General features: G+C 62.8%; 2 protein-coding genes across 3 annotated transcripts; both read right to left on the bottom strand.

Moving 5' to 3' along the window:
* Positions 1–37: 37 nt before the first annotated feature.
* On the bottom strand, positions 38–6,256 carry FHIP2B (FHF complex subunit HOOK interacting protein 2B). Its single transcript, XM_071579084.1, has 17 exons — positions 6,181–6,256; positions 6,016–6,094; positions 4,811–4,980; positions 3,932–4,036; positions 3,683–3,805; positions 3,340–3,510; positions 3,058–3,254; positions 2,871–2,979; positions 2,480–2,556; positions 2,178–2,367; positions 1,937–2,106; positions 1,732–1,854; positions 1,567–1,657; positions 1,346–1,489; positions 951–1,091; positions 733–833; positions 38–657 (listed from the first exon to the last, which is right to left on the bottom strand). The coding sequence occupies exons 1-17, from the start codon at positions 6,223–6,225 to the stop codon at positions 552–554; spliced, it is 2,142 nt and encodes a 713-aa protein (XP_071435185.1). The 5' UTR covers positions 6,226–6,256; the 3' UTR covers positions 38–551.
* Positions 6,257–7,285: 1,029 nt separating this feature from the next.
* On the bottom strand, positions 7,286–15,049 carry LOC139683734 (actin filament-associated protein 1-like 2). Of its 2 annotated transcripts, XM_071579129.1 has the most exons (17): positions 14,902–15,049; positions 12,139–12,267; positions 11,962–12,036; positions 11,779–11,855; positions 11,456–11,534; positions 11,167–11,384; positions 10,329–10,508; positions 10,075–10,158; positions 9,810–9,888; positions 9,519–9,736; positions 9,313–9,443; positions 9,100–9,220; positions 8,884–8,992; positions 8,447–8,596; positions 8,173–8,333; positions 7,973–8,083; positions 7,286–7,879 (listed from the first exon to the last, which is right to left on the bottom strand). In XM_071579129.1, the coding sequence occupies exons 1-17, from the start codon at positions 14,915–14,917 to the stop codon at positions 7,853–7,855; spliced, it is 1,965 nt and encodes a 654-aa protein (XP_071435230.1). In that variant the 5' UTR covers positions 14,918–15,049; the 3' UTR covers positions 7,286–7,852. The 2 variants fall into 2 exon arrangements, with proteins under 2 accessions (XP_071435230.1, XP_071435231.1); XM_071579130.1 differs by lacking the exon at positions 14,902–15,049 and having other exon boundaries at positions 11,962–12,033; positions 12,139–12,218.
* Positions 15,050–15,063: the final 14 nt, after the last annotated feature.

The following is a 15,063-nucleotide window of genomic DNA, read 5'->3' on the forward strand; positions in this document are numbered from 1 at the left end:
TTTGGGAAGGGATGGCAGGGGCACAGGATGTGGTGCTGAGCTCACAGCTTTATTAGAGCAGAGTCCCACCACCCAGGGGCAGGTGCTGAGCGGGGTTCAGGGGGTACTGACCCCCACCAGCACAAACACACACACACACGTCACACGTGTCACCCACCCCCTGTGCCACAGCACCAGGGGGGGTGATGGAGTTCTTGCAGCTGAGATGGGGGGTCACTGCCCCACACACCCCATTATTGCCCAAAAAATCCCTGCTGGAGGTTCAGGGGGCAGCTCTGACAGTGGGCAGGGGGAGTAGGGACCCACCACCCAGGAGGACACACTTTGCACCCAGCAGGGCCACATCCTGCACAGGGAGGTGGCATCACCACCAAGGTGGTGGTGAAGGACTCGGTGCCTCCTCTTCCTCCTGTGAGGTCCTCCCTGGGGTGCCACAGCCATTCCTGGCTCTTGGCAGTCAGAGCAGGGCCACTGGAGGCCACCAGAACATGGGTTTGGCCACCCCCAGTGGCCACCACAGCCCAGCCCAATTGGGGGGGCTCAGAAGGGGCTCAGGGGGGTCCCTCTGGTGGCCCCTTGACCAGGGCGATGGCAGCCAGCTCCTTGCAGAACTCCTCCAGCACCACCACACCCTTGAAGAGCACCGTGTGGTCCATCCTGTGGGCAAATGAGCAATGGGGAGGGGGGTCTGTGGGGTACATCCCCCCCTCCCCAGTGCCCCCCAGCACTCACTGCTCTCCAGGCACCAGCCCCAGGAGCTGCTGGCGCACCAGGAGCAGCTTGGCCCTGAAGTGGGGCACCCGCTGGAGCCGCTGCATCAGGTCCCCAATCACCTGTGGGGGATAAAAAGGGTCAGACCCCGTGACCAGGGGGTGTCCCCGTGTCCAGGGGGGTGTCCCTGTGACCAGGGGGTGTCCCCGTGTCCCCCCCACTCCGGTGGGTGACGTTACCCTGACGAGGACGGAGAAGAGCGAGCGGCAGCTGGGGGCCAGGCTGAGGTAGGGGTCCAGCAGGTACTCGTGGAGGTGGGGATGGGGAAAGGCAGCCAGGTGGGACAGCACCGAGGTCACCTGCAGGTTCAGGCTGTAGGGCTGGAATTGGGAGGGGGATGCTCAGGGGGTGGGGTGGGGCTGATCCTCCCCACAACATCCCCCAGCAGAGTCCTGTGTCCATCCCCACCAAGCACTGCTGATGCTCTTTGGCCACTTTGTCCCCATTATGGAGGTTCTGGAGGGGCACAGGACTGGCAGTAGCCACGGGAAGCCACACACAGCATCCTGTGCTCAAACACACCCCACAAGCCAAGCCAAGGGCTGTGCCAAGGTGAAGGGGCACCCAGATGTACCTGATCCAGGATCCGGGTCATTCTGTCAAACAGCACCTTGAGGAAGTGACCCTCATAAAATGCCACTCCAGGGTGGCAGGACTCGAGGGGTCGGGGGGACAAGGGCCACCCCCACGTGGCCACATTGGCACGGCACGTCTGGACCTGGCAGGGCGGTGACAGCAGGTGAGAGCCAGGGCAGGGACCATCCTTAGTGGGATGGGGACCCCCCAGACACCCACCATGCCCAGGGCATCGTGCACGTAGGTGTCGTAGCCGCCTTCCTCCATGCACGAGGAGGTCTTTGCCTCCTCTGGGACGAGGCAGAGGAAGCTGGAAGAGAGGGGAGAGGGATGGGGAGGGGGATACAGCCCCCTCAAGACAGGGCAGCCCCTCCAAGCTCATACCTGCTGACCACCTCGCTGACTTGCCCTTTCCCCGATGAGGGTGGTCCCGGAGAGGGATTATTTGTTGTCCCAAAACCTGTGTCTGGGAATCCATCAGTGAAATAGGGATCCTCCTCCAGGTCCCTGTGGGACCAGCACAAGGGTGTTAGTGGGGTGGGTACAGAGGGGCTGCTCCCTCTGCCCTGCCCCAGCCCCTCTCTCTCACAGCCCGTCCTCATCGGGGTCCGTCTCAGGGGGTCCGCGCTCCTCAGGTGCGTGGGGGCCGTGCTGCAGGTAAGCTCTGGCCTCCAGGTTCCTCAGCACCAGGTTGTGAGCCACGTGCTCGTGGGGCTTCCTCAGGAGCTCCTCGAAGAGCCGCAGGCTGGCCAGGCTGATCTGGGCAGGACCAGCAGGGTGAGACCCCCCAGCGCTGCCCACCCGGCACCCCCAGCCCGGGTGGGACTCACCTCGTCGGACAGGTGGTCGCAGCGGTCGATGAGCTGTGCCCGCAGTGGGTGGGGGGTGTCCCCGGGGGTCTCGGGGTGCCGCTGTGGCCCCAGCAGGAAGAGCACCAGGCGGTGGAGCAGGGCTGGGGCGCGGATCTGCCGCACCGTCCCCGTCAGCAGGGCTGTGGCGCTGAGCACGGTGGGCTCCGACCTGCCGGGGTGGGAGGCTGTGAGGGGAGTGCAGGGAGAAAGGAAACCCCATGTTTTCCTGGCTCCAAGAGCATCCTGGATAGCGACACACCCCATCTGCCTCAGACACTCACATCTGCAGGAGCTGTGGCTGCAGAATGCCCTGGAAAAACTTCTCCTCCACGGCCTCGGTGATGGCGTCAGCCACGAGCTGTGGGAGAGGGAGAGGCTGAGCATGGAACCCCCAGGATGAGAGGACAGAAGCTCAAGCCATGCCAGGGGAGGGTCAGGTTGGACATTAGGAAGAATTTCATCACAGAAAGGGTAGTCAGGCATTGGAAGGGGCTGCCCAAGGAGGTTTGCAGTCCCCGTCCCTGAAGGTGTCCAAGGAATGACTGGACATGGCACTCAGTGCCCTGGGCTGGGTGACAAGGTGGGCATCAGGCACAGGGTGGATGTGATGATCTTGGAGGGCTTTTCCAACCTAATTGAGTCTGTAATTCTGTGATTCACAATGATTCTTACCGGGTGGGCGCCCATCACCAGCTCATCCAGGTAGTCCAGCCAGGAGAGGAAGGCAACCAGGCTCTCCTTCCCTGGGAAAACCCCGTCCCCAGCAGTGTCCCCCTGTGACCTGCACGGGATGGAGGACATGAGGGGCTGTGACAAACCCTGGTGCCACCTGAGCTCCCCCTCCCAGCGTCCCCCTCACCTCCAGCTGGCCCTGTCCATGGCGAGGACATCGGCGGGGTCGGTGCTGGGGGGCACAGCGTTGTAGAGGTCACAGAGGTGCCCCGTGAGCAGCTGGCACAGGGCACTGCCCTGCACCAGGCAGGTGGCAGCCGCCTCCTGAGCCAGCCCTGCCAGCAGCAGCAGGTTCTCCCGAGCCTTCAGAGCGACCCTGCTCTTCTGTGAGGAAGAGGAGGAGGAGAGAGGGGTTGTCACACGGCTGGCAGTGCCCACTGTCCCCTCCTGCCACCCCTTTTGCCTGTACCTTGCTCCTGCACAGCCCCACCAAGGAGGTGATGAGGTTGCTGTCCCTCCGTGGTGGGGAGGGCTCGGCTGGTGGCGAGCTGGCAGTGGGGCCTGGGGGATGCTCCAAACCCTCTTCCCTGGGGCTGTCCAGCAGCTCCTGGGCTCTCCTCCCATTCAGGACGCTCTTTCCCTGGAGAGAAAGAGGAGCAGCAAAGGAGCCACCACTTTCCACCACCTTATGATGCCAAAGAGCATCGCAGCCACCACACCCTCCTCTTCCTCTTCATCCCCAGGGGATGGGGCTGCAAAAAGCTCAGTGAGGGGACCCCAAATTGTCCCACCTGCACGGGGGGGCTGCTCACCTCCAGGAGATATGGCAGCAGGCTGGGATCCTGCTGGATCTTGGAGCAGAGGACAGCAGCAAACTGCACCTCCTCCTTCTCCGTGCCTGAGCCCAGGCGGTCACTGCTGAGCTGGAGCAGCTTCTGGGAAGGCAGGGAGAGGGATATGGGAATTCTGGGGGCTCTCCCACCCCATGGGCATTGCTTTCCAAGGAGGGCTGGCAGGGATACAGCCAGCTCAGGGATGTGGGTGGCCAGGTGGGACCTCACCTGCACCGGCCTGTGCACGTTGAGGTAGTGCAGGAGTGGGTGCTGCACCTGCCCCAGCACCCGGCTGAAGAAGAGCAGGACCTGCTGCCTCATCCCAGGGGGATACTGGCAATGAGACATGGAGAGGAATCAGACAAAGCCCCCATTAATTTCCCTGTAATCACCCCAAGTCACCCACTGGCTCACCCAGGGGGATGTCCCAAAATGATGCAAAAGGATCCACAGACCCCCCAGCACATCCCTGGGCTACCTTTGACAAGGGACTCAACTCACTTCTCTGCACTGAAAATTCTGAGGGATTATTTACTCTTTCCCAGCCCCCCAAAACCCCAAATCCTCTCAGTAACAGAAGGGCCAGCACATTTCCACAGCCCACACTTACATCTGAATAAAAATCTCTTTATGGGGGCCTCATTATTATTATTATCAGCAACACAGGCAGAGAAGAGCCACTATATCAGTTATATTTGGGCAATATTTACTTTCCCAAACCTGCAAAGCCAAGCAGTGATGTACCAAATGTGTGGAAAAACCCCTTTCTGTGCACACAGAGATGTGATGGGCAGGGGGTGCAAGAGCCATTCAGAGGAACCTCAGAAAAGATTCCAATGGGCATCTTAAATTGAGGAATCCAATATCCTCTGAAAAAAGTTTTCTCCAAAAAAAGCCAATTTCCCCCATCAAAACAGTCAATTTCTCCCCAAAAAGCCAAGCCCCTTGACCATCCCACACTTCACAAAGTCCCATTCCCAGTAAAAACACTCCAAAATTAACATTACGGAGCAGCACCACATCAAGCAGCCGGAAAAGGCTGAGGGTGCTCCAGCTCCAGGGGGCTCCTTCCCACTGGAACAGTTTTCCCGGTGCTGGCACACCCACCTCCGCCTTTCCCAGTGTGCCCAGTGTCTCCAGGAGCTTGTGCTGGAGCAGGTACTCGAGGCACGGCCCCGTCTCCCCCGCCGAGTGCTGCTTCTCCTCGTACACCAGGATATCCAGCATCTGCTTGAGGCGCCAGGGAATGTCGGTCTGCCTGGCCGGGATGCTCTCGTCTGTGGATACAGGGATACAGGGATACAGGGATGGGGGGCTGCGGCGTGACCCCCCGCCCTCCCCCGGGCACGGCAGGGCGATGCCAAGGCAGCGATGCCCAGGGGGATGCTCTCCAGCGGCTCCCCGATCCTTGCCGGCGCCCAATCCCGCTCCTCCGGAGTGGGAATGTCGCTAGATGGCAATGTGAGGATGGAGTCGCAGCAGCTGCTCCTTCCGCTCCCGGCCCAGGAAGCTGCCGGACATCCCGCTGCCCATTTTCCCGGTGGGCACTGCCAGCCCTGGAGACCCCCCCCCCCCGCACAGCGGGAAGGACCAAAATCCTGCTGGGAATTCGGGCTGAAGCTTCTCCAAGCCCTGATTTAGCGCTCCCGGAGAGCAGCGTGTTCCCAGAAGGGACGTGTCCCAGCCTGTGCGGCGCTCCAGGGAGTGTCCGCACCCACCCAAACCCCCCCTGCAGACCCCGCTGGGTGCCTGGGGCTTGGGGCAGGGCAGGGCAGAGCACCCCGGCTGGAGAAATCCTACCGGGCTCTGGGAAAGGGGGTCTCATGCTAAAGCCCCGCGGGCCGGATCAGCCACAGGGCACTGGGGTCCCATCCCAGGGCAAGGGGTCCCATCCCAGGGCACAGGGATCCATCTCAGGGCACAGGGATCCATCCCAGGGCACGGGGGGCTGTCCAAGGGCATGGGGACCCCTTTTCTGGGCACCTTATTCCCAGGCCAAGAACTCTATTTTAGGGCACAGGGACCCTCTCCCAGGACACACAGCTCTGTCCCAAAGCGTGGGGTCCTTTCCCAGGACACGGGGTCCCCTCCCAGAGCACGGTGACCCCTTTCTCTGGGCACAGGGATCTTATTCCCAGGGCATAGGACCTTATTTTAGGGCACAGGGATCCCCTCCCAGGACACGAGAACCCAGAACACAGGAACTTGATTCCTACTCCACAGAGACCCCAACCCGGGGCACCCTGACCCCATGTCGGGGCACAGTGACCCCATATCGGGGCACGGGCACCCTCTCCCCGCACCCCACTCACCTGTAGCCTCCAGGTAGTACCCGGTGATGCCCTTCCAGTGCTCGGTGAAGGCTTCCAGCAGGTCCACGCTGGGCTCCCGCTGCGCACACCGGGGCCGGGGTCAGGGGTGTACGGGAGCACCCCCCGGTCCCGCTCCCCTTCCCAGTGCCCCCGCGATCCCCTCACCGTCTCCACCGCCTGCTGTAGCAGCGCTCCCAGCCGGCTCAGCATGGCTGGGACCACCGGGACCAGCCCCGACCCCGACCCCGCTCCCCGCCCCGCCCCGGTCCCTCCCCCGGCGACTCCGCTCCGGCTCCCGACGGGATGGGCGGGATTGGGGCGGGATTGGGGCGGGATTGGGGCGGGATTGGGGACACGAAGAGAGGGCGGGACTGCAGGAGGGTGGGGAGGGATTAGGAAAGTGTCATAGCCCTAAAACTGCTCAGCGGGGCAGCTCCAGGCGGGAATGGATCCAGCGCACGGGGATCGGGATGGACCCAACACACCCACCTTGCACTGGGATAAGGATGGACCAACCCCCCACACTGGGATAAGGATGGACCCCCCCCACACACTGGGATAAGGATGGACCCCCGCACCATGCACTGGGATAAGAATGGCCCCCCCACACACACACTGGGATAAGGATGGACCCCCCCCCACACACACACACCTGGCACTGGGATAAGGATGGACCCCACACTGTGCACTGGGATAAGGATGGACCCCCGCACCATGCACTGGGATAAGGATGGACCCCCCACACACACTGGGATAAGGATGGACCCCCACACACCTTGCACTGGGATAAGGATGGACCCCCGCACCATGCACTGGGATAAGGATGGACCCCACACACACACACTGGGATAAGGATGGACCCCCGCACCATGCACTGGGATAAGGATGGACCCCAAACACACACACTGGGATAAGGATGGACCCCCGCACCATGCACTGGGATAAGGATGGACCCCACACACACACATTGGGATAAGGATGGACCCCCGCACCATGCACTGGGATAAGGATGGACCCCCCTCACACACTGGGATAAGGATGGACCCCCCCCACACACACCTGGCACTGGGATAAGGATGGAGCCACACACACACACACACACACACACCCACACACCTGGCACTGGGATAAGAATGGACCCCATGGACATCAGGACAAGGACAGACTCCCCCGCACTGGGGTGGGGATATCCCTCATACACACCAGGATAAGGACAAGGACATCCCCCTTCCCCAGCTCACCCTTCCCCACAGCACAACCAAAGTTTTATGACATATTCTTTTAATCCTTAAAAAAACCCAAAGAACCAAACCCAACGTTTTTCCAATGAAAACCAAGCCCTGATGAGCACAGCTGTTGGAAAATCACCCAGGACCCAGCCTGGGTGCTGCCCACTCCAGGGAAGGGACAATGGGATGCCCCTCAACTGTGTGTGCCCCCCAAGTTGCTCCATCTGGGGTGTATCCATACCCATCCCTGTAAATGGGGTCCCAGGAGGGCTGGGGCGCTGCCAATGCACAGTTTGGACCAGACCCACATTGGGGTCAGAGCCAGCAGCTCATGAAGCTGTACCTGGGAATTCTGTACCCTGAAAATGAGGTGCTGGGATGGGTGGGAATGCAGCAGGGAGAGGCTGGAAACCCACCGAGGGAGAGTTTGATATGTATATATCTATATATCTATATATAAAAAATAGATGTGCGTAGTGGTAGCGTTGATATGGACGGATAAAAATCAGATTCCAGGCTGAATCCAGGCTGGTCCTGCACGATCCACGTGCAGCCCGACATTCCACTGGGAGATTCCCACTCTGGCAGGTCCGTCTGCAGGTGGGCGGTCACATCGCAGACTTCATCTCCCACTCCTGGAGAGGGGCCCAAAAATGGTCAATCCCCCAATTTTCCTGTGCCTTGGGATCACCTCAACCCTTCCCACCCCTCCTGGATCCCGGGGGTACCTTTCTCTTCTGCCTCACGTTTCCCTTCTGCACAATGATGGGGGACGGGGGTGGTTTCAGGGCGCTCCTCGCCGACGTGGTGCGTTTCAACAGCGGCCTGAGGAATGATCCCTGATGGAGACACAGCAGAGAGAGGGTGATGCCAGCCCTCCAAAGCCTTCATTCTCCCTGCATCCCATGCCCTCCCCGGTGTCCCCCACCTCGCAGCCAGCCGAGCTGGCAGTGGCAACGATGTGGCCCTTCAGTGACTTCCCAATGGCCAGGAGGTTCATCTCAGAGCCAGCTTTCAGCCTGCCCTTCACTCGACAGGCCCTCTCCAGCTGTCCCACCTTCTCCTCCAGCTTGGGAAAGGCTCTCTTCCCTGCAAGGACAGCAGGAGCACTGCCAAGCCTGGGAATCCTTTGATCCCACTGGTTGCTCCAGCAAGTACCAGGCACTCCCTGGCACTGGGACAGAGCCCCTCTGTGACCCTACCAATGAGGATGTCCAGCCCATCCCGAGTCCCTTTCCTCTCAGGCAGTGTCAGGGTGTTCTGGGACCGGGAGAGATCCCTGCTCTGGAGGTTGGGGTTCTCCTTTGCCTGCTGTGGGCTGGCAGCCCTGCCCCAGAGAGCTGGTGGTGGTGCTGGGGAGGAAAGGGCAGAGGGAGGATGCTCAGGAGGAAAAGAGGAAGGATTCTGTTGAGGAATGGCAGGGGAAGGATGGTGGCCAGAAAGGGAAGAGGAAGGATGCTGGGGAGGAAAGGGGAAGGATGCTGAGGAAGAAGGGAAGGATGCATGAGATTAAGGACAGAGAAATCATGGCACAACACCCCATTCATGGACACCACAACCTCCACCCCAGCACGAGGGATTGGGAAGGGGGGTGTGGGGAACCTGCTGCACCCCTGGATGGGCACCCCGCCCCTCTCACCTGCCTGCGAGGGCCAGGCACTGCCCGGGGTGTTGCTGCTGGCACAGGTGGGCAGTGCAGACACGGGTCTCCTGCGCTGCCCCTGCCCTGCCCGGTCCAAGCTCTGCTGCTGCAGAAGGAAGCCCAGGAAAAGCCCATGGGCAAGTGGATAATGGCAGCCCATCCTCCCACCCCGGGGGTCACATGAAGGGGGCAAAGTGCCTGAGCAGAGGTTACCAGCTGCTGCAGCCGCTCTGCGTTGGAGTAGAGATGCTTGGGGGTCTCAGCTGGCAGGGGCTGCCCAAAGGGGTCATCCATGTAGGTGTTGGGGGTCGGGACACGGCGCAGCATCAGCCCACTGCAAGCAGGAGGGGGCTCCTGTTAATTCCCACACTCCTCAGAGGAGCAGCAGGGCTGGGGGTGGCTGTGCCCTGGCCAGGAGCTCCTTACCCTGCAGCAGGGCAGCTGCTGGCATCGCCCAGCCTGGGAGGCTTGGTGTGGGGTCCGTCACCCGCTGGCTTCTCTACTCCCCTGGCCTGCAGGGTCTTCAGCCAGGCTTCCCTCTCCTCATCCGACCGGGCCTGGCATGGGACAGAGGGTCTGGGCTTAGCGGGTGCCCCCCGGAGGGATGTGGGGGCACCGCAGCAGCCGCTCACCTGCAGCAGGGCGAGCTCCCGGCCCCGCTGGGCGATGCGGATGCGGAGGTTCTGGGGGGATCCGGCGGCCGCCCCTGAGGAGACCTCGCAGCCGTCGAGGCGCAGGGCACAGACGGAGCGCTGGGCAGCGCCGGGCTCCGGGAACATCCGCAGGGCTCCCTGGCGCACCGCACACCACAGCCGCTGCCAGCGCCCCCGCAGCCGCACCGCCAGGAACCCTGCGCGACAGGACCCCCCGTCAGCAGCGGCGGGGGGGCAGGACCCCCATCGCCCCCTCCCCACGCACCCCACCTCCTTTGGCATCCTCTCCGGGCCGCGGGCTGCGGGCGGGGCTCTGCCGGGAGCGATCCTCCTCTTCCTCCTTACCGAGCTGGGATCCCGCAGGATGAGAATGGGGTTGCAGAGAGCCCCAACTCTGCGGTCTTTAAGCCCCCTGCGCTCTGACCCCCTCCCCAAGGCATCCTTTTCCCTGCATCATCCAACAGGGACACCAGGACACGGAATTCAGTGAACTCCCGCCCCATTCCTGTGCTTGAATTTCCCTGGACAAGCTCACCCTGCTGAGCCTCGAGGAAGGTGACGCCGGGACGCTGAGGGCTGCCAGCCCCCCCGGGGCATCGCTGCTCACCTCCTCGATCACCTGCCGAGAGAAACGGGGAGCGCTGCACCCCAGGCTCCTGCTCCCCGTCTCACAGGGCTCCGCAAACCCCCGGGGTGGGAACTGAGGATAGACAGGATCGTCCCCAGCAGGGCTGTGCCCTCGTTTCTCCCCGCCCACCCCACTCCTGCCCGGCTGCAACACCTCCAAACCTTCCTCCAGTCCTCAGCCTGCTGCCGGCTCTGGAAGCCGATGACCAGCACCTCTCCTGCTGTCCCTGTCACCTTCAGAGCATGTGGCATCTTCTTGCCTCGTTTGTCCTTGTAGGTGACGCGGCAGCCCCGCAGGTCCAGCTCCAGCACTGGCTGCAGGTCAGCGGCACACCTGAAGCACTGCAGGGGCACAGCAGGGTCAGCAGGACACAGACAACTGCTCGCTCCATCCATCCATCCATCCATCCATCCATCCATCCATCCATCCATCCATCCCTTCCTCCCTTCCTCCCTTCCTCCATCCATCCATCCATCCATCCATCCATCCATCCATCCATCCATCCACCCGTCCGTCCGTCCATCCATCCATCCATCCATCCATCCATCCATCCATCCATCCATCCCTTCCTCCATCCATCCATCCATCCATCCATCCATCCATCCATCCATCCATCCATCCATCCATCCCTTCATCCATCCATCCATCCATCCATCCATCCATCCATCCATCCATCCATCCATCCATCCATCCATCCACCCACCCGTCCATCCATCCATCCATCCATCCATCCATCCATCCATCCATCCATCCATCCATCCATCCATCCCTTCCTCCATCCATCCATCCATCCATCCATCCATCCATCCATCCATCCATCCATCCATCCATCCCTTCCTCCCTTCATCCATCCATCCATCCATCCATCCATCCATCCATCCATCCCTTCCTCCCTTCATCCATCCATCCATCCATCCATCCATCCATCCATCCATCCATCCATCCATCCATCCATCCATCCATCCCTCCACCATCCATCCATCTCTTCCAGCCCCTCACCAGCAGCACGTGCTCCCGGACAATGAAGAGCTGCTTTGCCCACTGTCCCAACCAGCGTTTCCTCCAGAGGAATCCACAGAGCTGGGCCTCAGGGCGCCCAGGGGACTCAGCTTCGGGGCTGGTGGCCAATGGCCACCGCAGGTAGTGGGCACGGTCCGTCACACCATCCTCATCCTCCTCATACGACTCGTAGTGGCTGCTGTCAGTGTCGGCACCACCTGAGGGCCAGGACGGTGTCAGGGGTGTGGGTGCCTGTGGGTGCTGGGGAGGGGGTGTGGTGGGTGCTCACCGGAGCCTCTGCCATGGGCTTCGGCATCTTCATAGGAGTCATCGGCTGGTGGTGACGGTGAGACCCCCAGCACCTTGTTCTGGGGGGAGAAGGGGCACTTCAAAGGTGCTGCCCCCCGGATGGACCTCGCAGGGTCCCCGAGGCACTGCTGGGGGGCTCTACCTGGAGCAGGTGGGACCATGGGAACCTTCCTGCACAAGTGGAACTGATGTGGCTGGACCCCCGTGTTAGCGAGGCTGCCGTGCAGGGATGGCCCCCTGTGCCCCCCTCCCATCCCTTGTGCTGCTGCCTGAGCCCCCCGCAGCCCCCACCGCCCCCCTTACCCCTCCGTGCAGGTTGGGGGCGCTGGCCGGGCGGCACTCGCAGGTTCTCCCTCCCGCTGCATCCGCCGTCCTGAGTCCTGCGGGGAAAAGCAGGACTGGCAGTGGCGTTCCGGGACAACGCGGGGTCGGGCTCCCCCAGGAATGAAGGGAGGAGTTGGGAGCGGGTCGGAGCGTGCGACTCACCCGGGTTGGTCCAGCCCTGCGGGGTCCCCGGGGAGGGCGAGAGGCAGCGCATGATCATGTATTCTGCATCCTCTGCTGCGGGGGCAGCGCCCGGTCACAGCCCCGCCCCTGGACCCTTCCCTGCTGCCCACCGGGCACCAGCCGGGGGCTTCCCCCCACCCCCAGCCCCGCACTCACACGGGGGGCTCTGCAGCCGCGACAGGAGATCAGACACCGACTTTTTCTTGGCCCGAGCAGCGGCGCTGAGGCTCTCCCTGTCCAGGATGAGCAGGAAGGACCGCAGGTCCGACAGCAGCTTGTCCAGGTCTGCAGGGGACAGGGATGTGCCACCGCACCCACCAGAGGAGGGCGTGGGCGGGGGTTCCTGTCCGTGCCCCCCGCACCGGGCAGGGCTGGCAGGGGGAGTTACGTGCCCCATCCCACTGGTTGTGCCCTCACTCCAGCACCTGCCCCGGCTCTGCACAATCCCACTATTGACAGGCTCGGGGGGACGAGGGAGGATGAGGAGAGGGCTGGGGGCCCGTGGTGATGAAGGCTCCTCTGTGTGCCTTCACAGAGCTGGTTTGTTCCCAGTTGGGCGAGGGAAGCCATGGCTGGGGGGCTGCACTGGGCAGCCCAATGTGCTGCTCGTCCATGTGTGGAGGGGGAGGAGGAAGAGGAGAAGGAGGAGGAGACAGAAGAGGCCTGGCACATGGGAGCAAGTGATGAAGGCTGAAATGCTGAGCATTGACCCACTGCCCACTCCAAGGGCAGGGAGCAGGGTCAGGGCTCAGCGCCAGCCAGAGCCCCTGATGCTGCCATGCCAAGGAGGAGGGATGGAGCAGGACAAGGAGCTGCTTTGTGCCAGGGAAGATGGGAATCCTGCACCCTGTGCAGCAGGATGGGCAGCACTGTGTCTGCCCCACAGCCCCCCGAGGTGGGCAAGACATGGAGGGCTGTGGGAACAGGGAGAGGGTTCCTCTGTCCCTCATCGTTTGGGATCTGTGCAGGTGTTTCCTGCACCGAGGGAGCACATGGCAAAGCAGGACCACCCCCAGCCCCAGCCTGGCCCCTCTCCCCACTCCCACAGATCCCCCTCACCCTGGGCACCTCCAGTTGCCACCACAGGAGGAGCAGATGCCCCCCAGAACTCCCAGGGTCACTGCCTGGCTCTTCTTGGGCTCCTTCCTGCTGTGCATCTGGAAATGGTTTCATGGCCCTGCTCCGGGCTCTGCTCCCTGCTCCCAGCTGGGATCAAACATTCCAGCCCCGCTGCTGGAACCCACCACCTCCTGGCACGGGGGCTGGCTGTGCTGGCTGCCCCTCCTCGAGTTCCCCTGCCACTGCCCAGCTGGAACAGGGACAGTACCAGGGAAACCACCACCGGCCAGGGTGCTGCCCCATGGACACCCTGCATTGCCCCAGGTGACTCTGACATCCCATATTCCCAGATCCCACATTTCTCCAGGCTAGCAGTGATGCTGTGCATCCCAAAGAAGGGTGTCAGCCCCCAGGGGAGGTGAGGGCAAGTGGGGAAGGAGACCACCAGTCCCACAAGTGTCATAGGAGACACAGGTGAAGCCCCTTCAGAGGTGCTGGCATGTGGGGAGCCCCTTCCCCTCCCCGTGTCCCCAGTTGGAGAGCACACACCCTGCCCGAGGGGAGAGGAAACATCTGGCAGCACAGCGAGGCTGAGCAACGCCGGAGCTGGGCCCAAACATCTGGATTTCCCTGGAAACTGGGGAAGGGAAGGGGGGGGACCAGCCCCTGGGGGAAAAGCAGGGGGTGGGCTGGGGCAGGGGCTGCCTGAAGGGACCCATGGGCAGCGTGGGGGACATGGGGACTGTCTCCTCTGCCCCCTGTGCCTGGTTTTCCCCTCCCTGACTTTCTCCTCTCCTCCGCCCAGGCCAAATTCCTCGGCAATGACATCTCTGTCCACTCGCCCCTTTGCCCTCCCTCCAGCTCCCCCCGTGCTCCCCCCGGGCGATGCTTTCCATGGGGCAGGGAATCCGTGCCCAGCGGTGCCCAGCGGTGCCCACAGCCAGTGCAGGGCAGGCAGGGGCTGCCCTCACCCGTGGCCTCGTGCCAGCTGCCTGCTGCCGTGCCAAGGGAAAGGCAGCCGGGATGGAAAACATCTGCCTCGGTCTCCAGGGCGGGAGGAAAACGCCCCCCACAACACACAGTGTCTCCTAGCAAAGCTCCTGCTCCCACGGGACGTGTCCCAGCACGGTGGCATCCTCATCCTCGTGGCATCTGCATCCTCATCCTCGGGGGAGGAGGAGGAGGAGGAAGGACAGGAGCAGGAGGAAGGAGAGGGCTGCCCCAGGGGTGCCATGGGAGTGCAGGTTCCCTGGGTGATGCCAGCACGGAGGGGTTGGAATTCGGGGCTGGCACCTCTGCCCTGCATCCACACGGATTTTTATCCACGCAGTGAGGTGCCCTGCGGGGTGCAGGGACGGGCAGCGGCTCGGGGGGACCCCAGGGGTGGCTTTCGCCCAGCGCGGGATGACTCAGAGGAGGCTGGAGGCGGCCCCGGAGCTGCTCTTGCCCGCAGCGTGACCCGTCATGTGGGGAGGCTCCAGGCCATGGCTCCAGGGCGGTGACGCTCCCCCACGGCTGCTGCACCCTCAGATTGCCCCTGGGACGGTGCTGGAAGAAGCCCTGGCATCCCCCACCCTGCCCTGGCACCCCGGTGTTGGGGGGCACCCAGGCATCCCGTCGTCCCTGCTCCGACTGCCACATCCCATCCCTTCCACCCCGGCACCCATCCCGCAGCCCCACGCACCTTCCACCGCCCCCAAAGCCCCGTTCTCTCCTTTTCTCACCCTCTCCTCCTTCGCTTGCACCCCCTTTTCCTTTCCACACCCCCACGCAGCCTCCCCCACACCATCGACCCTCTTTTTCACCCCGTTTTAGGCTCATACCCCTCCTCAGCCTCGCATCGCTTTGTACCCCCCGTACCTCTCTGCCGGGACATGGTGCGGGAGCGCTCACATCGCGGCGGTGTCGGGATTGGGATCGGGATCGGGATTGGGGTCGGGACCGGGACCGGAACCGGGGCAGCGCTGTCCCAGCCCGGCTCGGCTCGCACACGCCCTGCGGGCCCCCAGCGCAGCCCGGCCG

Source organism: Pithys albifrons, chromosome 29 (assembly GCF_047495875.1).
Source record: "Pithys albifrons albifrons isolate INPA30051 chromosome 29, PitAlb_v1, whole genome shotgun sequence".
Taxonomy (NCBI): domain Eukaryota; kingdom Metazoa; phylum Chordata; class Aves; order Passeriformes; family Thamnophilidae; genus Pithys; species Pithys albifrons.